The following is a 25951-nucleotide window of genomic DNA, read 5'->3' on the forward strand; positions in this document are numbered from 1 at the left end:
CCAGGTCTCTCTGAATGGCAGCACAGCCCTCGGGTATGTCAGCCACTCCTTGCAGCTTGGTATCACCAGCAAACTTGCTGAGGAGGCACTCTGTCCCCTCATCCAGGTCACTGATGAAAAAGTTGAACAGGATGGGACCCAGTACTGAGCCCTGGGGGACGCCACTAGCCACAGGCCTCCAACTAGACACCACACCACTGGTGACGACATTCTGAGCTCTGCCTTTCAGCCAGTTCTCAAGCCACCTCACTGTCCACTCGTCTAACCCACACTTCCTGAGCTTATCTAGGGGGATGTTATGGGAGACAGTGTCAAAAGCCTTGCTGAAGTCAAGGTACACAWCGTCCACTGCTCTGCCCTCATCTACCCAGCCAGTCATTCCATCATAGAAGGTTATCAGATTGGTTAAACAGGATTTCCCCTTGGTGAATCCATCTGACTACTCCTGATCACCTTCTTTTCCTCCATATGTCTGGAGATGACATCCAGAATGAGCTGTTCCATCACCTTTCCAGGGATGGAGATGAGGCTGACTGGCCTATAGTTGCCGTAATACTAACCAGATGAGAATATTCTATTTTTCTAAATGGAAAACAGAAAAAAATATTCATTACCTTGCATAGGACTTTGCAGCTTTCTCCTACACACCCACTTTCACATTCTCAAGTGCCACAGAGACTTGGACTTCATAGCCCAGGTTGCCATACAACCATTTCTGCCAGCTCTTGTATAATCAGCAAAATCCTCACTGAGAGCTCCTGCTCCAGGCGTGGGAGTGCATTAACGGATTCACTGTTTTTTTTCCCCCAACACAAAAGAATCCATTTCAATGAGCTTCATTGTAAAAAGGAGGGTTAAAGCACACAATTAGACAGCAAACTCTCACCACTCACCTCATGAACAAAAACACAAGATAGCTGGGGCAATGGCTGCTTCTGACTTTCKTCCTCCTGTGTTGTTATTTTTTGGACTGGGCTGGAGTTGCCACACGTCTCTGTTGGCCAACTTGGGGAAATCCCCACTGCAGGGCCAGTGCAAGCATGGTGCTCCTGTGCTGGTGCTCTGTGGTGCCAGGCTTGGGGCTAGTGCATACTCYGCCCATGCTTAGCACGAGGGGGAATAGGACTCAGATTTTATTAAAGGTTATAAAGTTTGGGTGGGGATGGCTCCAATTTTCTGCAAGTTAAGAGCTGCACCAAATTCAACACTGCAGAGCCCTTCCAGCTTTGGCTCCAGATGGGTGTGCATATGCCACACACTGCCATTACAGTAGTTACCAAATCTAGGTCAGGGCTAAATAAACTACAATCCATAGATTTCATGTAACCACATCCACTAGCAAAGCTGTAGTATTTAGAGACAGCAGTGTATGTGTTTAGTGTTGCATTATACAGTGCAGACACAACACCATGGTCATGCCGTGGCCATACAGTAGAGTGGCATCCCCTGGTAGGCTGCTGGTGTCCTGTGATCACCGCCTTGCCTTGCTGAGCACCTGGCTGTAGCATGCTCTCAGCACTGCTGAAACTTGGCAGCCTTACACCTTCTTAGGACAGTATTGTAACTGTTCCGTAACTAAGGCAGTGTTGTAACTATCAGCATCTTTCTTCCRTTTGCGTGTGTGTTTGTATGTAAAAGCCTTGTTCAGTCTGGCTCAGGTCATTTTGGAAAACAGACTGACCCTTTCCTTTGAGTCTTCATTTGCCAACACAACTGTTTTCATTTTTCACAGCCCTTCTRCCTGGAACATTCATATAATAGAAACGCCCTTTACAAATTAGTTATTATGTAGCTGTAACATCCAGTCAAGCTCTGGRAGTTTTTATACACCAGATCCGGTAGCTAACTTTAAACAAGGCCGAGGACAAGACMATAACAAGGTCACTGCCATATTGATTTTACAATCTGATATTTAGTATAACTAAACCATCATCGATGTTTCCCAGCTGTCTTTATGTCCCAAGTCTACAACAAATGCAAAGCTTTTGAAAGAAGGGCATGCTTCTTTATATACTGCATTCACCTGAATGTCTTCCTGATGTGTTAAATAACTCTTTTAACAAGTCAGGCACACAGGTTCATGAAATTTAAAGGTCTGTCTTTCTTCTACAAAAAGAAGTTAGACTGCAGCACTGTACGAACACATCATTTTTAAAGACTGGCTTCAAACCTGGGGAAATAGAAATGTTATTTATGCACAAGTGAAATATGGCTAAACTTTATATCATACTTCTCCTGGTAGAAGGAAAAACATTCTAGCTATGCATTTGAGTAGAAACTTCAGCAGCCAAAGGACAGCATGAAGCAACTTTCTTAAGGTCAAACAGAGCCTGCTGCAGAGCAGTGAGCAGGATTCAGGCTTCATAACTTCAGATGAACTTTGTCTGATCAGTACATCATCTCTGCAGGGAAGAGATGGTGAGGATATCCACCAAGGCTGACCTAGGGAAGCTTATCTTCCCCAGGCATATCCAGGAATCAGGGAGACTCCTGGCAAGGGGAGAGGCTGGCTGACTTGGAGTGTGAACTAAACTTTAAGTATCCTGAACTGCCCCTCCGAGGAGGCTCTCCTCTCTTGCTCTCTTGGCTGTAGTCTAGGAAGATTAATTTCCCCTAATTCCTGCCAAAGTTARCAATTTGCTGACTCTTCCAATCTGTTTCTTTGTGTAATGCATGGAACAAGGGAGCCCTCTCTGTTCTAGGCCTCTAGATATTGCTAAACCTGAATAACTTTCTAAAAATGATAGATTTTAATCATGATACTAGGAATCATTTTTTTACTGTATGCAGCCCAAGCAAAATTAGAATTTTATGCTCTGGAGCCCAGGGCAGCTTGTCTTTATGCCAACCATTGTGCTTCTGTGCTCGCAGATCGAATGCCATCCATACCTTACCCAGGAAAAGTTGATCAAATATTGCCAATCTAAAGGGATTGCTGTGACTGCATACAGCCCCCTYGGCTCTCCTAACCGTCCATGGTAAGAAGCACTGCAGCCTTTCTCTCCGCAAAAATGTGCATGTGTGGCTGGAGTCATTGAGGCAAATTATGTAAATCATGCAGGTACAATGAGGAAACTGCTGCTGATTTATTGCAGATCAGTTCAGACAAAATGTTTTAAATGCTTCCTGCAGGCATGCTAATATCTTTTCTACAGTTAATATCCTGGTTTTTATTTTATTAGGGCCAAGCCAGGGGAACCTATGCTGCTGGATGATCCTAAGATTAAAGAGATTGCAGCTAGACATAATAAAACCCCTGCCCAGGTAAGTCAAGACACACATTTCTTCCCACACAGGTGTTGATGGCTAGTCAGTAGCAGACATCATTTTCTCTAAAGAGAAAGATCTACAGTGGCTGAACTGCATTTGACTTTTCATACAACCTTTATCCTTTCCAGCATTCGTATGAACAAACAAGAATTTTTTGAATGTCCTGAGCGCTGAGCTTTTGGAGACTGATCAGTGCTATGTGCTTGTGCTGGGAATCCCCTTCCTAGGGACATTTTTCAAGCTCGCAGAGAGAGAATTGCTTGCTCCTCGAGAATMCCTTTCCTTTCAGATGGACTTACAAATCATCCAGCCAACCTGTTACTCCTTTTTTCCAGCTAAGTTATTCTTCAGAGAACCCCTGTCCTCTGCACACATATTTGATTGTTCACTGTTTGCTGCTGCTCACAGAGAATCATTGAAAATTGTTTGATTATTCAAGCTGAAAACGTTTTTCCATAAGCTGCTATTGACACAAATAAGGTCTTGTCCAGGATGTACAAGAATTCACACTTCATAGGAAAACACAATAATGCACTTCAAACAAATCAACATGTCACAGGCAGCCAGCAGTAGTCATACTTTTAGACAAGCAGAGCAGGACAAAAAAATTGTCCACAACAGTCCTCTTTTGAGGGGAGAAACTCTATACTTTTTTTGGGGGGGTTTATTTGCTTAGTTATGAGCCAAAAACAATCCACAGTATCACTATGCTCATCTGCTCTGAGCACCCATCAAACACAAGCCTGAAGCATCAATATTTTTCTCACTCTCCTACACCAAATGAAACCAAAACAAATTCTTGAGAAGCCAGGATATAGAAACAAGATACGTCAGAAACAACTAGTAGTTTTTCAGGAGACTGCAAGTATATGCTATCACATCAACCTCCTGAGAGTAATCTGGTAAAATCTTCTGAGTGAACATGGCTGTGGGAAGGTGAAACAGAGTGAAGAGAAGGAGAAAAAGCATCTGAGCAGATCTCTCAATTGTCCATAACCGTACTTGTCCTTTCTTAGGTTCTGATCCGGTTTCTTATCCAAAGGAACGTGATTGTCATTCCCAAGTCTGACAAACCACAGCGTGTTGAGGAAAATATGAAGGTAAAGTTTCCACTGGGGTCGCTGCTACCTCTGTATATGAGCTAGGCACCCACAGCTTTTCCATGTTTCCAYCTCAGAGGCATTGGAAGGGGTGTGCGGAGCTGTGGTGACCTATGTTCAGCACTGCACAACCAGCCACACTCCTCCTGTGGGAAGACACATTTCTTTTACAGCCAAGAGAGAAATGACTTGCACCAGGGTGGTCCAGGCATGGCAATGATGGAAGCAAACCCCAGTTCTGGGCTCGCCCTTTGGGGATGCTGAGTGAGCCCTCCTCCAGGCTGCAAAGGCACAAACAAATTCTAAACAGTGCTGGACCCTTGAGCCTCAGCTGCTTCAGCCATCACATTACAAACTCAAATGAGGATAGAGAACACCAGGCCCGTTAAAAAGTTAATAGCTCATTTTGAGGCTGAGGTTTCTCCAAGGAGAGAGAGTCAGCTGCATGTTTGCTTAAAGGCCTGGCCTTTTTAGATGGTATCTCTGTATTATAGATCATGCTGCTGCATTTTGGACTATTAACCACCAGCAAAAATTCTTAGATAACTCATTGTTGTGAGATATCTGATCTGTTGGTACCCAGTAGATGTCTGTTGTAGCAGAAGCATTTACTGCTAGTTCCAGTATTTGTGACACATTGAGTAATCTGTCCATAGCCCCAAAGTTGTCTGTCTGCACTGCAACTCAGTCTGCAGTGGTGTTTGCGGTCAGCTATGTAAAACCATTATACATTGCTTTGAATTCACCTCAAAGAACAAACATCTTAATTACTTCAAGGATAAATTACTTCCTGACTGAGAAATGAGAGGACTTCTTAAATATACTTACTCTGATGCAGGATGTTCCTGCCTCAAGTTATAAATACATGCAGTGCATTTAGTATCTACCTGCTTACAAACCTAAGTGAACAGAGTTGTTGTTTTTATTTCCTTCTCCTAGGTGTTTGATTTTGAACTGTCTAAAAAGGAGATGGATGTCATCCTCAGCTTTAATAGAAACTGGAGGGCAGTTCCAGTGCTCCCGTACGTTTCTTACTCTCATATTCACTAGCCTGCCAGCTATCCCTGCTTTTTTTCATCTTGAAACGGGTATGACTAAACTAGGGAGAGCTTTTATCTTAAACTCTGGACCTCAGGTAATGAGACGTGTCTTAGGACTGACATCAAAAGGGAGGATTCATTCAGGGTAGTCTCTTTAGCAAGACTGCATCTTGGTGTTGCATGTATTTGTTCAAAAGCCTGTGTGTGCAAATTAGTAACTGCTCTCAGCAGCAAAAGTTGAGTATGTTGGCAGCAGGGGAGGGGGACTGCACTAGGGAAGCACTGTTGAAAATACTGTATACAATACTTAAATAACCAAATAATTCTTTTTCTTCTTAGGGCTGTCAATCACAAGGACTACCCATTCAAAGCAGACTATTAATGCCCATGGTTTCTTTGAGACCTCCATATGCAACAGATCAGATGCACCCTGTAGCTTAGTTTCGATTTGTTCTTTTGTACTGACATTCATTAAAAAGAGTTGCTTGTCCTCCTCTTTTGGAAGAGACAGCTAGTTGGTGAAATAATGCATCAATGGGGACTGGTCTTAGGCTGAGATGGCAAGCAGAAATCTGTTCCTAATTAATGGTAAAAAGAATGTCTCTTCATTTCCTCTTTCTTTGTCTTCCTTAATTAAAGACATGTTTAACAAAAAATCTATTTACTTACAAGATATTTTTACACAGTTTTCAGTGTGGTAAGACCCATCTGCAGCTGGCAAGGAATGCAGTCTTTAATTACTCTGCTTTTTCTATAGTTGTGATTTTTATAGAGTGAATTTCTTAATCCTCTGAAATTTTATATGAATAAAGTTTGAGAAACCACAAAACTTAAATAGATGTAGTGCTTGAATTATTTTGTGTGATTACTTATAAAACACACCTGAACTCTGCTTTTTGAATTTTAATATAGATAGGAGAGATTTCTTGCAGTTCCTGTGCAATGACAATATATAGATGCTACTTGCTGGTTTACGCATCAAACAGGATAGTGTTCTAGCTGGAACATAAAGAACAAAGTTGCACTTGTAATTCTGTGTAGCCCTCCCTCTGGGCATCTGGAAATCGAGTTCTTGTAAYATGAGAGGTGAGAAGGTGAGTAGAGCATCATACACATTGAAAACCCACATCAAAGTACATTCGRTTGAACATAGGGGTCACTAGAGACTAACTTGTTCTGCAGGTGTCAAACACAAAATTAGATTTTTTTGCAACCCTGCTGGCATCATCCAGAACAATACATCCAAACAAGGTTTGGATTTATCTAAGGAAAATGCAGAAAAGCATTTCCTTAGAAATATCAAAGCAAACACGGAGGTTGACTCACAATTGCTTTAAACTCAGATAGGTAACACGAGGCCAAGTAAAGGCAGAGTTTAAAACGCTGCTTTGTGGGAATCACTAAYAACTAGTGATAACACACTAATAACAGAAAGTTTGGCTAGGACATCGAGTGMGCAGGAGTAAAGCATGATCAGAAAGTACAGTGACACTTCTGTATTGTCTGAAAACTATCACCTTGTAATGGCACTAAATGCCCCAAAAAACATACGACTGCTGAATCCATCACAGTGGGTTGTCTTTGGCAAAAATCTATCACAAAGTGGTGCCAATTAGTGGGAACAAACCACAACATAGTAACTTCCTTGCTAAACATGCCTAAAAGTAAAATTAATTTTTAGGTTGAATGCATGCAGTGCACTTCCACTCTCAAAGCAGATAATAACCAGGAGCAAAAACATGTTTAYCAACACAGAAAAGTGTCATTTATGCAAAGCTTGTAGAGAGATGCAGTAACATAAGTCAGTACAGAAGAAGAAAAGAGGCCCACTTTCAAGCGCATAAACTTGTTTTCAGGTTAAAATAGGCAGAGCAAAGATGCTCTAGGTTTGAACACTATTTCCCCTAGTCGTCCAGAAAAGCATGCCTGTTGCACGCTTCCACATGCTGCTTGCAGCAGCTGGCCAGAGCTGACGGTGCCTGGGGTAGAGCCAGGTGAACCTGCTGGGCTGCTATTAAAGCAAAAACAAGGAGGCGTAGAGGCRAATGGGAAAGCCAGTGGCTCACCCAGCAGGGTCCCATCTGCGCAGAGATGCTTCCCTCTTACCAACAGAAATGGAAGAAATGCTACAGGTCTTATCACACAGCAAACTTTTCAAAGCAGCTGGCTGCACCATCAAAACAGAACTTACTTGCTGAGCRTGCTGACTTCTGGATGATGCATGGYTCCTGTCTTGTATGGATGTAGGTGACAATTAGGATTTTTCTTTTTTTYCCCTTAAAAACATGCAGATTAAAGCTGCTGATTGTAGGACTTTGCTGTCTGTTGTACATCAGGAGACATCCTTTGAGCTTCATTTTGTGATGTCTTGTTTTACGCTGCCTTAGCATGAATACTATTCCAGTTCCAACAACCGGCTCATTCCTAGTCATTAACAAACAGGGGCTGCTGACGGAAATACTCCATTTATTGTGGATGCAGTTTCAGAATACATTGTTTGAACAAATCATTTTTATTGCAGCTATCAAATGTATTTGAAAGACTCAAAGGAGTGTTTACAAAACCCCAAAACAAAAAAACATGACAACTCATAGACAATGCCAGGCACAGTTTCACCCCCTACAGACAACTGAGTGCATCTCTACATGTAAACAAGATGTTTCAGCCAAGCAGGGGAGCTCATCTTTGGGTTGCAATACAACATTCTTCTTCRTTAGGAACAAGTCAGATGCTATAAAAGATGAAGTGGTGAAAAGGGAGATCCCGGTAGTTTTGATGCACAACAAAGCTGTTAACAACGCATTCTGGGGCTACTTCAGTTGCTCAGTTTATTCCACCCATACACTGTAGGATGTAAATGCTAAACCATATGGCATGTAAATTCAAACCAAGCTGACATCTTATAGCCATGTGTTTACTATATACAAATCAAAACATCTGTAAATAAGATATTCAGGAGAGAGAGTTAAAAAGAAGCACTATAAAGATAGAGGTTTACTTCATTTCAGGTGGATCTAGTGTACGGCACTGATGAATGGCAAGATTTAGTGTACAGTCATTTGAAACAAGCTCTCTGTGTTTAGTTTTACTTTTTTAATTATGGTAGTTTTATATAAATTAAACTACAACGTTTTATACAAGTGTCCTATTTTTGACCCTCTATACCCTTACCTTTTCCTCTTTTAAAAACTATAACTTTCTTTTTAATTACCCAGTACTGGGCAACTGACATTTAAAATTTTTTTAATACTTATCTTGCCATACCTCTAATGGCAATTATGAATTCTTACTATAGAAAAGTGTGTGATTTTGTCTTTATTTTTTAAGCTGTGATATTGGCTAATTATGTATGTTTATTACTAAATATAATACTCTAGCATGTATTTAAGCATTCTACCATTAGTAGTGCCTTTAGGCTAAACTTTGTAAAGCTATGTGTGTATATATTCTAAATTGCAATCAATTACTAGTCACTAACAACAAAAAGAAATATCAGTACCGCTGTCAGCTAACATAATCATCCAAATTTAGGTATTAACTTAAACTAGAATGGAGAAATTGATACTTAAAAAAGTATAAAACAAAAAAAAATTAACAAGTTATTGATGCAGTATTTCTCATGACATGGGCAACTTACAGAAAATATTACATTGTCAACTAAAGATATTTCTTCCATGCCTTAGTCTAAAGTGCAGAAAGAAAGACTTCTGTATTCCAAAAGTAACCATCGTTTTTATAGGTTTACTGCACACCTTTCTTAAGCAACTTCACTTTACATGCATTTTGGGTTGACCTCTTATGCCAGTTGAAATCACTAAATCACTGTTCAGATACATAGTTATGACTATCAGTAGGAGAGTCTATATATTTCACAGCATGGGTTTCTTTAGGAATAAAGGCTCTTGTGCAAAGGCAGTACTATTATGATGAATGTCTAGACTGATTATTAAATACAGTGCTAATATACATGGTTTTAACTGGGATAATGCAAAAAGACATTTTGGTAAATAAACATAAATATAAAAAGAACAATTTAGCACTTTTTTCCCCCAACTGATTGGTCCGGCGTCTTTAGTAGCCTCCTATGGTTCTTTCTCAAATTGTCTCACACCTGCTGAGAGAGAGAAAGATTAAAGATGGCTCAAAATGACTTGAACGCACCTCTCAACCACAGCAGACTTAGCTCTAGATGAACACGCAGCATGTAAAAAGGCAGCATCCATGAATGAYCTTAGTGTGCCCTCATGCTGAGCCACTCGGACGTGATCTCCGAGAGGATAAGCAGGATTTCACYACAGCATCTTGCTCGTGTCCGATGGCCCCGACAGTGGAAAGGGAAGCCCCAGGAGCCTTCTGCTCCAAAACGCCAAGGAAGCTCTACCCCRCACGTCCTTCTTGGCTGCCTCCCAAACCCCTCAGGGAGGGCTACCACGCTGAGGAAGGCTGTACGAGGGCGCTGTGCAGGCACCCTGCAAATCCACAGYAAACCAAAAGCTGACCCGAGCCCTGTCTCGCAAACCACTGCTGGCGGTCCCTCCTCGTCCCACTACAGCCACAGAGAGAAGGCTCCCAGGGAGCAGGGCACAGCTAAYACTGAGCAAGCCAGAAAGTCCCTTTCTTGACCCTTTTGTTTACAAAAGAAGAAGAAAAAAAGAATCAAGTTTTGTGGGACTCTGAACTCATATGAGAAGTCCACAAAACACACTGTAGCTCTGGTTTCACCTCAGTATGTTTTTTCTACATTTGATCATCTTATTCCTACTGAAAAATCCAGGGATACTACAGGGCATCTTAAATCTATAAACTGATCRGTGAATTTCCATTCTACCCCACAGGTCCTTAGATACCTATTTCCTCTAATTGATTCTAGTTGAAGTGTTTCMGGTTTAAAAAAAAATGTAACACATAAGCTAGGAGGGTATTTTTGCTGCTTTCTTTCAGTACAACTAGGTGGTATTTCCCAAACTAATAATTTCAAAATGGCAGTAGCAAGACTGCTTCTGCCTTGAGAGGACACCAACCCTCAGCTCCAGCAGAAGCAATGTTGCTGCTGTGTGCGTCTGAGCTCCAGTCCAGCCCAGTCTGGGCCAGCAAGAGCACATGGGACTCAGAACCAGCCAGATGAAGTTTTAAAAATCCACTATGTTGACTAGTCACCAGACTGCACCATTACGCCGTGGTAGTGTCTAAAATCAGATGAGGGGTTTGTTCTCAGCAGTGCTGAAGTCTCCAYTTCTGCACCGGAACCCTGTGGCACCAGCCTTGCTTTGGGTTCCCCCCTCCTCACTCACAAAAAGCATATYCACTCCCACTACAGCCTTTAAAAAAGCCTTTCCTAGGTGCCTGACATTTGCTGTAATTAGTTAAACAACCATCCCATTCCTCAGAATCCTCACGCAGATTAATGACACTTTCTGACTATAGCAAACATGCTACCTATGTCACTCGAATAACGCTTTGCAAACATAGCTGGAGCTGAGTCTTGTCCTCAGTCCTCCTAAAAAAATGATTGTGGCTTATTACTCAAAACAGCAGTAGATTTTGATGATACACTAACAGGGCTTTTGAAAGGCAAATGAAGAAAGTGGGTTTTTTTGCATCACCATTAGAAGCAATAGAATTTAAAAACCCAGCTGTGTCTGTATGAGAAAGTGCCAATGTCTCTATTTTATATGCAGGTGCATTATTAGAATTACTTACCATTAGTCTCTGTTTTTTTCCCCACAGATGTTACCTGTATTGAAAAAATAATAACCCATTATTCTAGCCGAATATAGGAAAATGTAGCTATTCATACTAGGAAGAAAGAGGGGGTTCTACACACAGCTCATTTCTACCAAACAGGAATGTGAAAGTTAAATGCGGTCCAAGCCCTTTGATACCTTATTGTACTCTCTACTATAGATAAAAAGGGAAGTTAGAAGCACAGGGCCAGTAGCGGCCCAATTCCAACTGACTGAGTAGAAGAAGGAGAACAGAGTCTTCCCCCTAGAAAGCCTCTCACAGAACTACTTCCCTTTTTACAACGGACTGAAGTATTACCTTAGAAGTTGTTGCTTTTTCAACTGATTGCTTCTCCCAGAGATTACGTTTGCCAGATACATCTCCTGGTCTTAAATCCTGTATTTTAAAATCAGTATAAGAGAACAGAAACTAGGTTTAGCTCAGACTCATTTTTTTCAGCAGAGAAAAAGTTGTAATATGACTTACTCATGAGAAATATCCATATTGTGCTGTGAAAACCCCAGTCAAGAGAGAGATTTTTTACAGTCTTGCAACACCTGATGATAGCATTTGCCCTGAAGAGCCTTCCCAGTAAACTGTTTGTACTCCTTGGGCATAGGAACTGTTTACTTCTATATTGAGTARCATCTAAGGTGGCAGAACATAAGTGAAGTGCTAAAAGGGGATGCAGAGGATTCACTTCTAGGCCATAGGCAAGTCATATAACAATAATGTGGTAGCGGAGGCTGCAGTTACCATTCGATTTCCAAATCTCAGAAGTGTAGATGGCCCTCTCAAACCTCTCTCTCTTTTTCTCTTTAGTTCACAAGTACTAGGACCATCACCAGTGGACAACAATACGTTTTCTATCAGTTAGAATGTTATTCAGGATGGCACTTCACAGAACCACTCTGCACATATCCATGCTTTAATACGAAATTCAGCCCTGCTGCATCGATTTAGTTCTGCACAGATTGGCCATGCCTTTCGTCATTCATTCTAGGGAGTACAGTGGAGGTCTACCACATCGTCAGGGTTTCAACAAGAAAATTTTTATTTTTGTGGGAAAAAAAAAAAGATTTTTCAGAACTAGCAGTTTCTATTATGGAGGAAACCGAAAGAAGCTTGACTCTGGTACCTTAGATCAAAAACATTTAATTCAATAACATATTTAATTTAAAAAAATATAAAAACAGAGTAGGCATTTCCTATACAACACGAAAGAAGATTTTCTTCTGCATTGTTTCCTCTGCATCTTAAATAAGGCTTTCAAGATTTAACACTGTAGAAATTCAAATGAATATGAAGGACTATTGCATCTTTTAAATCCATAACATGCAGTAATTGCTACTCTGACAGAAAAAACAAATGAGGTAGAGTGACTTTGATTTTGTATTGAGTTTACTCTCTGAAAAAGAGTGTATATAGAGACTTGAAGCACAACCCAATTCAAATCCAAGATTCTCTCTGGGAAAAACAGGAGCATGAATCAGGAAAATATATGCTAGGCTAGTAGTAATACATCTCTTTAACGTAGATGGATTGGTATCTATCTGTGCAGATGGCAAAGAAAAGAWTCTTGAAACAACTTAGGATGTACCCACACCCCTTTTCTGAAAGTATTCAAATCCTGCATGGTTTCCAGATTCTTGTTCTTGCCATCCATAGGTAGGTCATTTTCTGCACACCAGAATTTTTAACTCAGAATGGAAAACTGCCCAGTGATGAAGAAAAGTCTTACTTCTGCAATTTATGCACAACATAATTTGTTTTTGTATGACAACAGCAATGCTCTAGACCAGACCCTAACTGACATCCAAGGAGAGCCGCTGGTGATTAGGACTTTGAGCCCATTCTGTAATCCGAAAAGCCCCTTCAGCAATAACAGCCAAAGGAAAAACAGAGCAAAATTCCAGTGTGCTGTCCGCATGCCTACTGTTCACTACAGCACAAGGCCACCAAGGACACAACAATCCTGCGCCACCACAGACATCATCATTATATAATCTTTTCCATGAATTCTGAAATCATTTGGAATATGTAATTTAGGTTCACTATAAATCTAATTGAGATCTTTGTTCCCACCAGTTCTTACTGAATGTTGTTCGAAAAAGGAGACTTGACAGTTAAAAACTTTAAACCATTTTTTATTTTGGAGGAAGGCCCTGGGAGTAGGGCTTTATTTGGGAACCAAAAAATTCTAGATTTCCACTTGGTTTATTCTGGTAAACCCCCCCCACACACACACACATGCACACATTATAGATGCACACCATTCATAGTCAATAATAAACAGGTTTACCTGACCAACTTAGCAAAGAAGCAGCATAGGAGAAGAGCAGTTTCCTTCAAGCATAAATATTGAAAGAAGAAAGAACAATCTATTGAAAAGGAGGGAAATGTAGACATAGAAGCAGTTGGCTGAAGGAAAAAGCAGAGATTAGTTTTACATAATCGAGAAGATGCAGCTTAGAAGGAGGAGAGAAAAATCTGGAGGTAAATCACGTTCTAGTTTTCAGTGGTTGTGATTAAATAGAGTTACCACAATAACTGCTTTTGCTTTCATATACATTTCCATTTGGACTCTGATTACATCAAGCTCCTTGTAGCCTCTAGTAAATACTGACTGTACAGATAATCATTTCAAATTTCRAGCTCTTCATTGGGACAAATAGGAGTGTGATTTAGAAAACATATGGCAGGCTGCACCTTTGATAAAGGGCAAGGGTACTGGTAGCAAGCATACCACACAAGGATACGAGAGGAAACTAGTCCTTCAGTAAAGCTCCATTAACACCATGAGTGATGCCTTGCCATTCCCCAATACAGACACCTTCGGCTTCAGTTCCTCATACTTTCCTTGCTCCAMAATGTTTCTGCTCCTTCCCATATTCCCAGTTTATTACATCCRTATAGTTTTCTGGTCTGATTCCACTCAACAAAAGGAAAAGACTAAAGAGTCTTCATTAGAAGTGATATTTAGGCCCTTAAAGGTTTTAAGAATTTCATTTGTGCATTTTTTTTAAGGAAGATTTTTTAATGGGGCAAGGGCCAAAGCACAAGTGTTTCATTCAAAGTTTATGGCTCCTAATTTCTACATTAATGGTATGATTTCAGAGGTGGTAAGAGACTGTCTCTCTCTGCTGGGTGACCACAGTCTTTCTGGAGCTCCCTTCAGCCTTAAGGTGAGAACTGTTCTGTCCTGCCTCCTTCTCTTTCAGTTACCCAGAGATTAGCAGTTACAGGAACTGAACTTCCAAGAAAGGACATGCAACTGGTTTTCTCCAAAAAACACATGAATTTGCCGTGGAAGCACCATTACCACCACTACCTCAGGAGAGATCCCTCACCCTACCAAAGAGACAACTATTGAAGGTTTACTTACAGAAGGCTTTGAGGCAGGTGATTTATTGGTGTCTGGGCTCTTGGTTAACCATTCATTGATACGACTGGAGACACCAACTTTCAGTCCGGCAGTTTCCTGCAAAAKCATAAAATCTTATCAGAAGACTTTTAAAATATTCATTGCTATGTTTTCCATAGCTTGGATTTAAAAACAAAACAAACCTGAGTTTAATACAGACATCTTCACTGAGGCTATGGCTGACTAAGAGTCATCCTGTCTAGGCCGAAGATTTTCCCTACAAACTACCTAGTGTTGCTACCTCTAGTTTTCAGTGATGACAAATGTGGGCTGGCAAATAAAATCACATTTGCTATAGTGCTAACCTAGGAATAAACCTTGAACAGTCTTTGATGACTCCTGAACCTCAGCTGCTGTTTCTGTCATAATCCCAAACTCAAAGAAGAAAAGATCCTTAGCCTAAAAGAAGAAAAGATAGTTATCTTTTTATCTATATTTTTGTTTTGTTGAACTAAAATTTTGCAAAAAGGAATTTAATAGAGGAGTTAACTGGCATAAGACTTAAATTATTAAAATAAATCCTATAAAGATTGGAACAAATTGCTGCAACTTCTTTTGTATCTGTAAATAAGCTCCTTCAATCTATGGCTCAGTTTTTCAGCTATGATGAACACACATCAACTTGCAGAAAGGAAATGTTGACTTAAGAATTTAAGTAGAAAAGAGAGAATCTCACAAATGCTTGTCTGTGATTTACAAGACATTGGTAGCTCATCTGTTAYAGTTTCACCTCCCTCTACCCCAAAAAGGATCTTTCCTAGCACAAAGTATTTCTTTGTATTCAGCTTGAACTAGCCAGCTATATTTGTCTAAGATATCTGATGTGACTCTCAGTACTTGCCTCATAACTAAGCTCTGTATGTACTCAATATTGCAGCCGCATCATTAGGTGGGTTTCTGAGGACCTCAGGATCCTTTGGGATATTCTTTGCCACTGACATAGAGAGGAGCAGCCAGGCTTACTCATACGAACAAGAACTGAAGGTTCAGGTCCAAAACATAATCCTTTATAATCAGCATGTAAAATTAAATACATACCTTATTTGGTGTCCCTGGCCCAGAGGGTGATGAAAATACATTCCCTTTCTCCCACATGCTCTTGATGTTACGGACACCCTCGGCTGGCACAGGAAGGTCAGAGGCTGCTGGCTTATTTGGCTTTGTAGTCTTTGTGCCCTGCAAAAGAATTGAGGCTAGTTGGTGTTTGGTGTTAAAAGCTGGATATGCAGAATGCTTGGAACTGAGGCTGGGCTGGGGAATACACTGGAGGCACTTGGAGCTACTTCCAGCGATGATCATGCAGGAATGGAGAAGACAACCTAGCTCGAGAAGTGCCACTAAGAATCTTCCCCTTTTCGATTTGCAGTTGCTCCTGCATGCTCAACAGGCCAGTCTATGAGAACTGCAGTCACGCAGATTTTTGCATTGTTTACATTTCTAAATCTCGTGGTAACCACAGCTGTGCACTCAACTTCTTCAAGRCTTTGATTTGTCCTCTTCCAAATCACGTCCATCTTGCCTGTAAATATGTCTCTTCTAGGGACACAAATAAAGAAGGAAGAAAATCCTTATGTGAAGGTAGGAGAAAAAGGCTGATCTGTCACTCAGCATCAGGCTGTTCTGTCCGTTCCAGACAAGTTAACCTCATGGCTCCAGATTTTASGGCTGTATTTCAGCAGCTACAGCCAATTTGTAATGATGCTTTTAACAGAATGGGTTTTTGGGGGAAGGGTGGAGCAGGAGAAGGGGTACCAATGCGTCTTTTCCAAAAACCCTGGGCCAAACTCTGTTCTTTCTTTTCAAAACTCTAGTATGTTTTGCACCCTTCCACCTTGAAGGGAAAGAGGAACCTGTATGAGTTGACGAAGTTAAAGAATCTGAGATTTTGTTTAGATATGCATCTGGATGTTGGTTTGAGGCTTTCCTCTGCATTTTGTTCTTGAAGTCTCACTAAAAATAATTGCAAAAAAAATCCCTGAAATTCTTGAATAGTAAAACGTGGGTCAATCAGAGAAGTCTCAGAAGTCATTAGTAACTTGAGTCAATGTGACCTGGAATTAACTTACCACAACCGCACTAGTGTATTGCTCAAGTCTACTGTCAATCTTTGAGACAACTGCTGTCGTGTGGGTGGGCTTCATACCACTGTAGGGAATGGAAAAGACAGAGAACAAAATTATTACTCTCTCCACACTTTGTAGATTCAATCAGAGCAACTATCTGTTTTTTTCTGTTTTTTTGGGTTTTTTTTTGTTTGTTTGTTTGTTTTTTTTACCTTTTCTGAGCGGATTTGTTCAAAAATTCTGCTCGTTCCTCTATCTAGAAATAATAAAGAGGAAAAACAAGGACTGTAAATTTTCAGGTAATAAGTAATGCAAGGCCAGACTAAAACACCTTTTCAAATCTCAAGGTTAAAGTCAAATCTCAAGGTCAATCTGAAAGGAAGCATTCTAACAGAAATCACTGCAATCACACACAGGTTTCGTAGTTAGAATCTGGTTATTAAGCAGATTCACAAGGTGAAGCTATTCTTTACATTAATATGTTTGCATCCTGGATATTCTTCAGTGTTTCATTTGTAGCAAGAGAATAAATTCTCAGTACAGGAGGGAGAGAAAAGAGAAGATATTTATCTTACCCAAGAAGTTAATATTCACAAAATCTACCATGCCAAATTTACCTATACATCCCAAACAAGAGCAAGTATACATCTCTTGAGGCAGACAGGCAAATTTAATAAAGCTTTTCTGAGATAAGACAACAGACTAGGCCAGGTCTGGAGTTCAGCCATATACCCTGTCTCATGCACATTTTTGCAGGACATTGACAATTTAACCTGAACTCCAAAAAAGCAATTAAATTGTATTTTGCACATGTTCAGTAGGGTCATTGCATATCTACCAKCTGTTATTATACAAACTGGTATCTTATTATTTTTATCATTGTCTTAGCATTATTATCTACTCTCTGTATAGGAAAATAATGTAATGTTTCCAGTTGGGGGGGGGGGGGGGGCGAAATGAGGCACTCATGAGACTTCCCCCAAATTCTTGGATAATTTGAAGACAAAAAGGGGCTACATCCTTGAACAAAGTCTCAAAATGTGTCATGATGGGGGGAGGAGGGTCTAATTGTATTCTGGGTCAGAAATACTTGAAACAATCAACTTAATGTGTTTTCTCCATTATATTGTTCCATATCGTGTCCCAGGTCTACAGTTTTGCTTAACAGCAAAAAATACACAAGGAGCTCCAGGAGACAGAAATGACAACTAATCAATCTGGTTGGGTTTGTGGGGAGTCCCCAGTCTCAATATGGGCTGTTCATTTTCAAGCAACTTTAACAGTGACTGCTACAGCACTCACATCTTCAAAATAAGTGAATGACAGCCATTCCTTTAAATGGTTCTCCTCTGTGCCTATTAGCATCAAGGCTATCTAATACCAAATCCCACATCAAGCCCATCAAAGGGCATGGATGTTTTATTTTTCAAGTCCATACTAGCAAAATCTCGTGGAGCTCATTTCAGTGCAGAATTTGCCAAATAAGCTAATTGGAGAAACTCCAGTTAGCATCACATCCAGGTCAAAGGCACCACTGAAGCTCTAAAAAATATACAATTTAGAGAGTAATTCATGTTAACGGTTTTAGTTGCCAATATACGACCCCAAAATAGTCCTAAATTGAAAGATGGCCTTTGCTCTGATACACACTAATTGTTTCAATATACTGTCACAAGATGGCAGCAATATATCAGACAGAAGCTGAAGAACAATACACCCTTGCATGCACGCACACGGGGATACAGATATATTGCTCTTCCTCTCCCATCTTTAACACTTTGAAATTCAGTTTCAACCCAAAGGAAGTACAAAAAGCATTACCATAAAACAAGCAAGTAAATTATTTGGTTAAAATTGACTAAACAGATCTGTGATGTTAACTTAGAAAAGTCCACCTCTCCTCAACTGCTGGAGAAGGCCCCATGCACACTTTTTTCCAGTGAAAAAGTGCTCAGGGATAAATGTTTTAACAACTGAATATTTTAAGCAATTGGCTTACATTTTTTACAGTCAAATCTGTTCTGGACAAATACTGAATGGAGACTGGTGTATCCCACAACACTGATTTCTGGGTCATAGCCAGCAACGCTCATGAAGATGCACCCTACCAACATAAGTCAGGAATTTCTCTCGAGCTCTTTGAGCTCTGCATGAACATGTAATTCACTGGGCAGCAGCAGTGGGATCCCAGCTGGTGGCACAGAAGAACCATGGCTCAATGCAATGACATTAATAGTTTGTCTACAGCATCTTCTAGTTCAGAGGAACTCAGATTGCACTCGAACTCTTAGAAAAGTGAATGATCTTAGAAAGTGCTGAAGACTCTACTCCTTCCAGAGTTTTCCCATGTTCAGGAAAGGGAACAGCTGCCCTTACAGCCTGAATATTTCTACACAGCTGGAAAATCTGGCTAGCATAAGCAGTGGGATAAGAGGGGGGTACATGGGGGAAAGAAGGACTTGTATTCTTGCAGTTGTAAAAAGACATGGAGTCATTCTTTATCTGTGGGAAATATGGGTTCTCTGAGCACTTGCTGTAGTATCAGGACTAAATCATACATTGCTTAGCACAGGAARGCAGGGAAGCAAACTATGAAATAGGTTAAACAGGAGAGCAGAGTTAGGAGGCAACCCTTAAAGCAGAACATGGTCCTCTTCCTCTTTGAGGAGGCAGATACCTTACGTGAATGGGCAATGCATTTTCTGCACATTTATTAGTATCTGTTCCAGAGCTCTGCTCAGGGAGAGCATCTGCCTCAAAGCACTGCATGCAGGGAACAGAAAAATATGTTGAATACGTTCAGAGTAAACACATCTGTTTCCACATGTGTAGTCAACATATAGGCCAAACACATTCAGACTGCACAGCAACAGCCAAAGGCTATTTATCCACTGCAYATCAAACAAACTCCATGCAAAGAATTCAAAACAGTTGGCACATACAGTAAACAAAATTACAAAATAGATCTGTAAGAGAAATAGGGAAAGCAAGGTGGTTAGCACACAGTGCAAGGTATTTCTTCAGTTTGAGACCATGCACTAAAATAATCTTTTTGCTGCATTCTCTTTAACAGTATCTTCCTAAATATGGAGCTATTGGAACTATGTTTTGTCAACATGGAATACTTTCCAGAGCCTATGACACAGAAATACATAGATACTCCAAAAAGTTCAAGTGCCAGTCTCTAGCTAAACTGTGAACAGAGAGAATGAACACAGGATCTCAAGGCAGCATCTGTCGCACTTAACATCTGCTGCTTAAAAATTAGGCATTTAATGTAAACTACACATTTTGATTTCCTCTAGAGTCAGCATAGCCACAGGGCTGCTCACCTCACTCCAGGAAAGGTAAGATCCCCTGCCCACTAATGGTGCCTTCTCTTTCTCTCCATTGACTACCAAAGAAGCTTAGCTTAGACATCTAAATGCTTAGATGGACACCTTACCTTTTTACTAATAAAGTCAGATGAAATTAAATCTCTCTGCTTCAAAGAAGCTAATTCCTGCCTACAGAAACTAAGGCTGACACAGGYTGACAGCTGTGTGTCAAGTCATCAATAGCATCCAACATACCTACAAGATAACACACACCAGAGCCTCAGTCCTGTCCAACACTTAGGAGTGCTCTGCTTGATTCACTGGAGTAGCCACTGACTGACACAAATCAAAAACATGCAGAACCTCACATTTGATCAAAGACTTACTAAGCAAGGCCAGCACATACAGGTGGAATGTAATAAATTAAGCTAGAGGTTATACGAAGATATATTTTTACATTTATCCACATTCAATATTATACAAGGATGTTTGGTTCACTGATTCATGCAAGAAGTTGTTTCACCTATTAATAAAGGCTAAAGATACAGTTAAAGCGTGGGAGTCAAACTGCATTTTTTTTTGCATCTATACCCAAAAACAGGAACATAATGGAGAAGGAGTGAGTTAACACATAATTTTACCCAATGACTTACAAAACAAGCACCATCTAAATACTGGTAACAMCTGTTTCATACATATTTATTAAATGATTCTTAGGATCTTTAAACTGTGTATTAGATGTTATGAAACAAAAAAGTATTTAAACTGTTATATAGAAAATTGTTTTCAGAAAAATGGGTCAAGGAGGAGAGGGAAGAGGAAATACATGCAGAAAAAAGAAATCCCTTCATTATAATTTTGCCTTGTATATGACGTARGTGGAATAACCTGGTAGACATCCATTTTGAGTGGTAGTTCCTGGGAGGAAAGTGCTTCTCATTAGTCTGAGTGCCTTAAATGCGGTTTTGCTCCATAAGCAGTTAGGCTTTTTCCTGCTGTTAGCAGCATCCATGCACAGTGGGCCCAATTTACTCCTGTGGATTAACTCACTTGGCAGACTAGAGTGTTGTCATGAGCATAAATGATGAGCGGAAAAAAACAAATGTCACAAATCCTGTTCTTGCCAATCTTATCTTCTGTCAGTCATAAGAATAGCTCATCTCCCAAAAATGGGATGGAATTTAATTCTTTCCACTCAGTGGTCCAGTTCCCAGGTACTGAGCAACAATGACATAGGTACAAACAGGTCTTTAAGAAAAAAAAAATCTCCAGCTCTGAAAGGTCCTGTCTCCTGGTTCAGTACTCAGCATGACCTCATGAAGATAAGCTGGCTGCCCCATAATCCCACATCACCCAGGAGAAGTCTACAGCAAGGGCAGAAGATATTCCAGCCTCTGGGTTCTCACTGTTGCTACTCCCCACACTCAGTCTTGGAGGACTTCCTCCCTCGATGCCTAACTGCTTTTGCATTTCTGCTCAAGTGTAGTGGTCTCATCCCCAAAAGAGACTTAGTGTTGAAGATACCATGTTCTCTCCTGATAAACCTGCAGAACAGTTGTACAGCTGCTTCCCAAAGAAAGCATCAGAAATGAACTTGCCTAGACAGGAAGATGAATAAAGACCATGCAGGAATCTGCATTCTTGTATTGCAGCACCATTTATGTGAACTAAGCGAGGGAGGGTGTGAGAGAAGCATGGAGGAGCAGCAGAGTTTGTTCCAGAGACTCTTGCCTTTGTACTTACACGCACGCACACACTCACACACACACACACACAGAGGGCAAAGCAAGGAGCTGTTTGGTACTGCTGCCACGGCCCACAGGGACTCCATTAGCCCTAAGAAATTGCAGCTGCTTCTGCCCCAGGCTAGTGATGTATCTGGCCCATATTCATTTTGCTTTCCTYCTCCTCACGTCGTCAAAGAACAACCCAACCCCTGCATTCTCACTGGAAGGACTCCATGCTACATGGACTGCAAGCTCCACACTGCCACTCATAACTCTCTTCAAATTAACCTGCAAAAATTCCTGAATGCACCATGCCAGTCAACACTGTCTCTTCTTTCCYATTTGATTCATTTCAAATTCAGTTTCCTTGCTTCCAGGGCCAAGTGGAGCTCTGTTCCTACATTCCAGAACCCAGTTTTGCCTGTGACAGCAATCACGGTGCCCTCTGATGTACTTCTGAAGCAGAGTGTCTCAGGTTTTAGGGAAATACCTTTATTTAATAATTAAATCAACAGGAGTTGTTCAACACTGGATAGCCTGTGATCTATCAGAAGTCAAGCTAGGTGACTGTGGTGGTTATTGCTAAATACAAAATGCCTGTATATTATGTCTGTGTTATACACATGTATTTATAAACATGCTGTAATACATGAAGCAGAGCTGCATAACTTAGTGTCTAAATTCTCAGTTTGCATGTTATGCTAGTCCACTCCCTGTCTGGTGGATAAGCGCAGTATCTGTAAGATGGCAATATGCCCTATGCCTTTTCAGCTTACCTCTCTTCGTTCCTTTGCTCCTGTGGCCCACCTAGCACACCATATGCCCTACTCACCTCATCTAAATCACTCCCCATAGCTTATTTTTCTTCTCAGAAAGTTTATCATAATCAGAAAGAACAYGGAAGGAGAAAAAATTCCTTGACAGACTGGTGAATACAGAACGTGSACATGTTTCAAACAGCCTTTTAATACTCAACCTCCCCTTTCTCATTATTAATTCCACTGCCCACCCACAATTGTGCATTTATGGCTTTTCATACGATTCGTGACACATCTAACCAGATGATATATCCATTGAGGGAGAAAATATGTGCCAAATGCTTTACAAGTCAAGAGATAACTTGGGCACTGTATAAYAGCCTCTTGAGACCTCAACTATACATCAATCAGGTTAGGCTGACCTGAGCACTGTCCAAATGAAAGGTAAGAATAGATACTGTCTTCTAAAAAAMTGGAGTTTTACATCAAGTTTGACATCAAGTTATTAAAATAAGATTATTTTTGGCTTAGTTATGGACCACAGAASGCCAAGAAACAGTTCAGGGTGTCAAGTTCAGAAGCATTACATATCTACTCTGGCCACCCACAGACATAAGGACTGAAATATTTAGAGTATCACTGTTTTTTCAGAGAGAAATAGAAGGAAAGAAAAAAAGTGTAAGGAGTTACATAWATGGACTTTGGTAACAAACAACTTCTGCTTAACATGTCATAAAAAACAGCAGCAGTTGTCATCAGAAAAAGCAGGACCTTTGATGCTAAAYAAAGTTTGGAAAATTCCAGCTTTCCTGGAAATAATACAAAAGAAAAAAAACACACAAAGATGTAGCATCAGTCCAAAAGTTCTCTGAAAGATATTAACCTCCTGCCAGATTCACTGTTTTGTCCCACTCTCCCCCAAATTATGATCTGCATCTTAAGTACTTTCAATTATAATTTCCTTTCTTCTGAGTCATCTGTGAACTAAAGCTCCAGATGTATATCATAAAAGGCATCTTAATAAACAGAGAAAAGAAAAAGAAGCAGTCTCARGAGGTCTGGGAAGAAACTGTACAATTAGCATCAGTTATCAATAAGGTCTTTTGCAACCAAAATGGCAAGACCAGGTTTATCTAACAGAGAGAATCATGCACCTTGGCAACCTTCATTTACAGCTGTATTTATTCCGTCCTCAAATCTGTAACTCAAATAGTCTGAGAAGTCAAAGTCAAGTTAAGTCAGAAGTATTTAGCCACCGCATTTGCTGGAATATGATCCAAAATACTCAAGGGCTGAAGCTGCACATCAGTTCAAAATAAAGGTCTGCAAGTATWAACATCATCTGACCAAAAGCACTTGGTAACTTATGCAGTGCCCTTTGTAACACCCAGGAGGTCTACTTCATGGCCCAACTCCATCTCCTACCTGATAACCTCCTGTCTGGTTCTTTTACCTTTCTAGTGTCCACTAAGGTGCCTTTCTTGACAGATATATTGGATTCCTAGTTGACTAATGATTCAAAGTGAGAAAAGCAAAACATAGTTGAAAATGATGAATAGAAGTCTGTAGTTTGACTTTGAACTGAGAAAGTGACTGGAACAAATACCAAAACAAAATTCCCAGTAATTTCAGCAGGGTCAGGATTTTTCTTACATACTACTAAAATGAGTTAGTAGTTAATGAGTTATCTGACCTTCAGTGTAATACAGGCTACAGAAGACCACTTAGAAATTCCTGCAGCAAAGGTAGGTGGTTCTTTTTGTTTTTTAAGAAAATGCAGTCGAGCCTAGTAGTTCTAGATGTGATTTTTAGGAGGATTAGACATAAGCTAGATCTCCCATATGGGGCAGGTTGAAATAATCTAGCAAGGAAAAAAGTAATTGTGCATGCCCAAGAAGAGAGAGAATACTTGTGATTCTTCCCTACTCCAGTCCACAAAACACTCCTATAATAACTAACATTGCAAATCAGTAAAGTAATATTGCTTTAAGTTTCCAGAATAATTTTCTCTTGCAAATGAAGATCCCCTTTTGGACATTTTTGATCAAGAACAACAAGTAACTCTCAGCCTAGACAGTATTTTTAGAAAGAACTGCTGATTTTCAATCATCCCTGAGTATGAAGTCTTTCAGCTGAAGGTTTARGCTAAGGCCTGTCTCAGAGCAATGTCCTGGGCCTGATTTCAAGTATTTCCTCACTGTTTGGGTGTTTAGTAGTTGGACTACAACCCTCACTATTCTGTAGGCACTATATAGACATTAGTAGAGAGATTACCTTGAGAGATGAACCTTTAGGACTGAAACACTTAAATGGCTTCTTATCATCAGCAACACCATCTTCTGGCATCTTTTGACGTTTTTCAGCAGCTTCAGCCCTTCTCCTCTCAATTTCTTCCTTCAGCCTCCTCTTCTCCTCCTAAAAAAAAAAGTGTGAATGGTCATTTCTCCTTTCAGAAACTGCAACTACTACAGGGCTCTACAGTTCTGCAGACTTTCRCCAAATTTTCCAAGAACGTTTTTTTATACTGGCCAGATGTTTCAGGGATCTAACTTAAATCTGCTAATGTATCAATGCTACTCCATCACWGTATTAAATAAGTAAGTGGGGAAGACAGCTACTCTATGCTACCTTAATTTCTCCTCACAGTAAGGTCACTAGATTAACTGCATGTAGTGCCACYTAAAGCGAGAACAAAGCATATCTATAAACATGTTGTTTCATTAAGGACTGGATTTCAGAAACTACATGTTACGTTTTCAGTATTATATGCAGTTTAAAAATATTATTAAAGAATACTTTTAAACATCCTCCACATATTGATGGAAGTCTACATATTGATGGAAGCAGGTTTACAAGAGAACCAATCATTTTGCACAAATTCCCATTTGTTCAAACAGGTATACAACAAATCAGAAACGCCAATGGTCTCATTTTGCTTTTCAAATTCGCTTTTTTGTACCCTAATGTACCATTTTTGTACTGTTCTTCTCTCCCCCTGCTCTGGGGATTGCTGTGCCAATAACATGTAYATGGAAAAATCAGCAGATGCCCAAAGCAGTAAAGATGAAACGCTTACAGTTTTCCCTCCGAAGAGATAACAGGAGTTTTCACTTCCTTAGTTACCAGTCAAACTGGAAATCCTCAAAAGACAACCACTGTTAGTGCTGGTAAACTCAATCTCTTCTTGTACAGCAAGGTATTGTATAACCTCAGCTTCTACTGAGTTATCCTGTAAGGAGCTTGCTACATTAAAGCAACTGGCGTTTAGCCGCTAAATGCTATTATTATTCATTCACCAAAATTACATTTGTTTTCCAAACAACTTAGATTCCTAAATGATGCACCAGAGATTTGAAAATCCTATTTATACAGTCCCTTGGCAGAAGAAGTACATGCAAACAGATGTGCTTCAGTACTCAATATTTAAACAAACATGAATAACTTCCTAATGAGATCTAGCCCATCATTACTGTATAAAATATTAGCTTTCCAGTTCATCTGTAAAGGACAAATTTCTGTCATGCTCTT

At 40.2% G+C, this 25951-nt stretch overlaps 2 protein-coding genes across 14 annotated transcripts in view; one reads left to right on the forward strand and one right to left on the reverse strand.

Moving 5' to 3' along the window:
• The window catches only part of LOC146584785 (aldo-keto reductase family 1 member B1-like), an 11832-nt gene extending 5593 nt beyond the window's left edge, over positions 1 to 6239 (forward strand). Inside the window, 5 exon segments of the mRNA XM_085324040.1 lie at positions 2872 to 2978; positions 3183 to 3264; positions 4287 to 4370; positions 5310 to 5392; positions 5750 to 6239. Coding sequence (XP_085180166.1) covers positions 2872 to 2978; positions 3183 to 3264; positions 4287 to 4370; positions 5310 to 5392; positions 5750 to 5792 — 399 coding nt within the window. The 3' untranslated portion in view covers positions 5793 to 6239.
• Positions 6240 to 7856: 1617 nt separating this feature from the next.
• Positions 7857 to 25951, reverse strand: part of CALD1 (caldesmon 1) — a 197314-nt gene continuing 179219 nt past the window's right edge. For 10 of the 13 annotated variants that reach the window (XM_085324203.1, XM_085324211.1, XM_085324200.1 and 7 more), the window contains 8 exons: positions 24698 to 24838; positions 16834 to 16877; positions 16625 to 16703; positions 15597 to 15734; positions 14520 to 14615; positions 11453 to 11530; positions 11111 to 11144; positions 7857 to 9524 (listed from right to left, as the gene is read on the reverse strand). In XM_085324203.1, coding sequence (XP_085180329.1) covers positions 9493 to 9524; positions 11111 to 11144; positions 11453 to 11530; positions 14520 to 14615; positions 15597 to 15734; positions 16625 to 16703; positions 16834 to 16877; positions 24698 to 24838 — 642 coding nt within the window. In that variant the 3' untranslated portion in view covers positions 7857 to 9492. Of the gene's footprint in view, positions 9525 to 11110; positions 11145 to 11452; positions 11531 to 13264; positions 13556 to 14519; positions 14616 to 15596; positions 15735 to 16624; positions 16704 to 16833; positions 16878 to 24697; positions 24839 to 25951 lie in introns of those variants that run through there. The other 3 variants (XM_085324207.1, XM_085324213.1, XM_085324208.1) reach the window with 2 other exon arrangements.

This window comes from Rhea americana, unplaced genomic scaffold, assembly GCF_003343005.1.
Source record: "Rhea americana isolate MKP2758 unplaced genomic scaffold, rheAme1 scaffold_9, whole genome shotgun sequence".
In the NCBI taxonomy this organism is placed as follows: Eukaryota; Metazoa; Chordata; class Aves; order Rheiformes; family Rheidae; genus Rhea; species Rhea americana.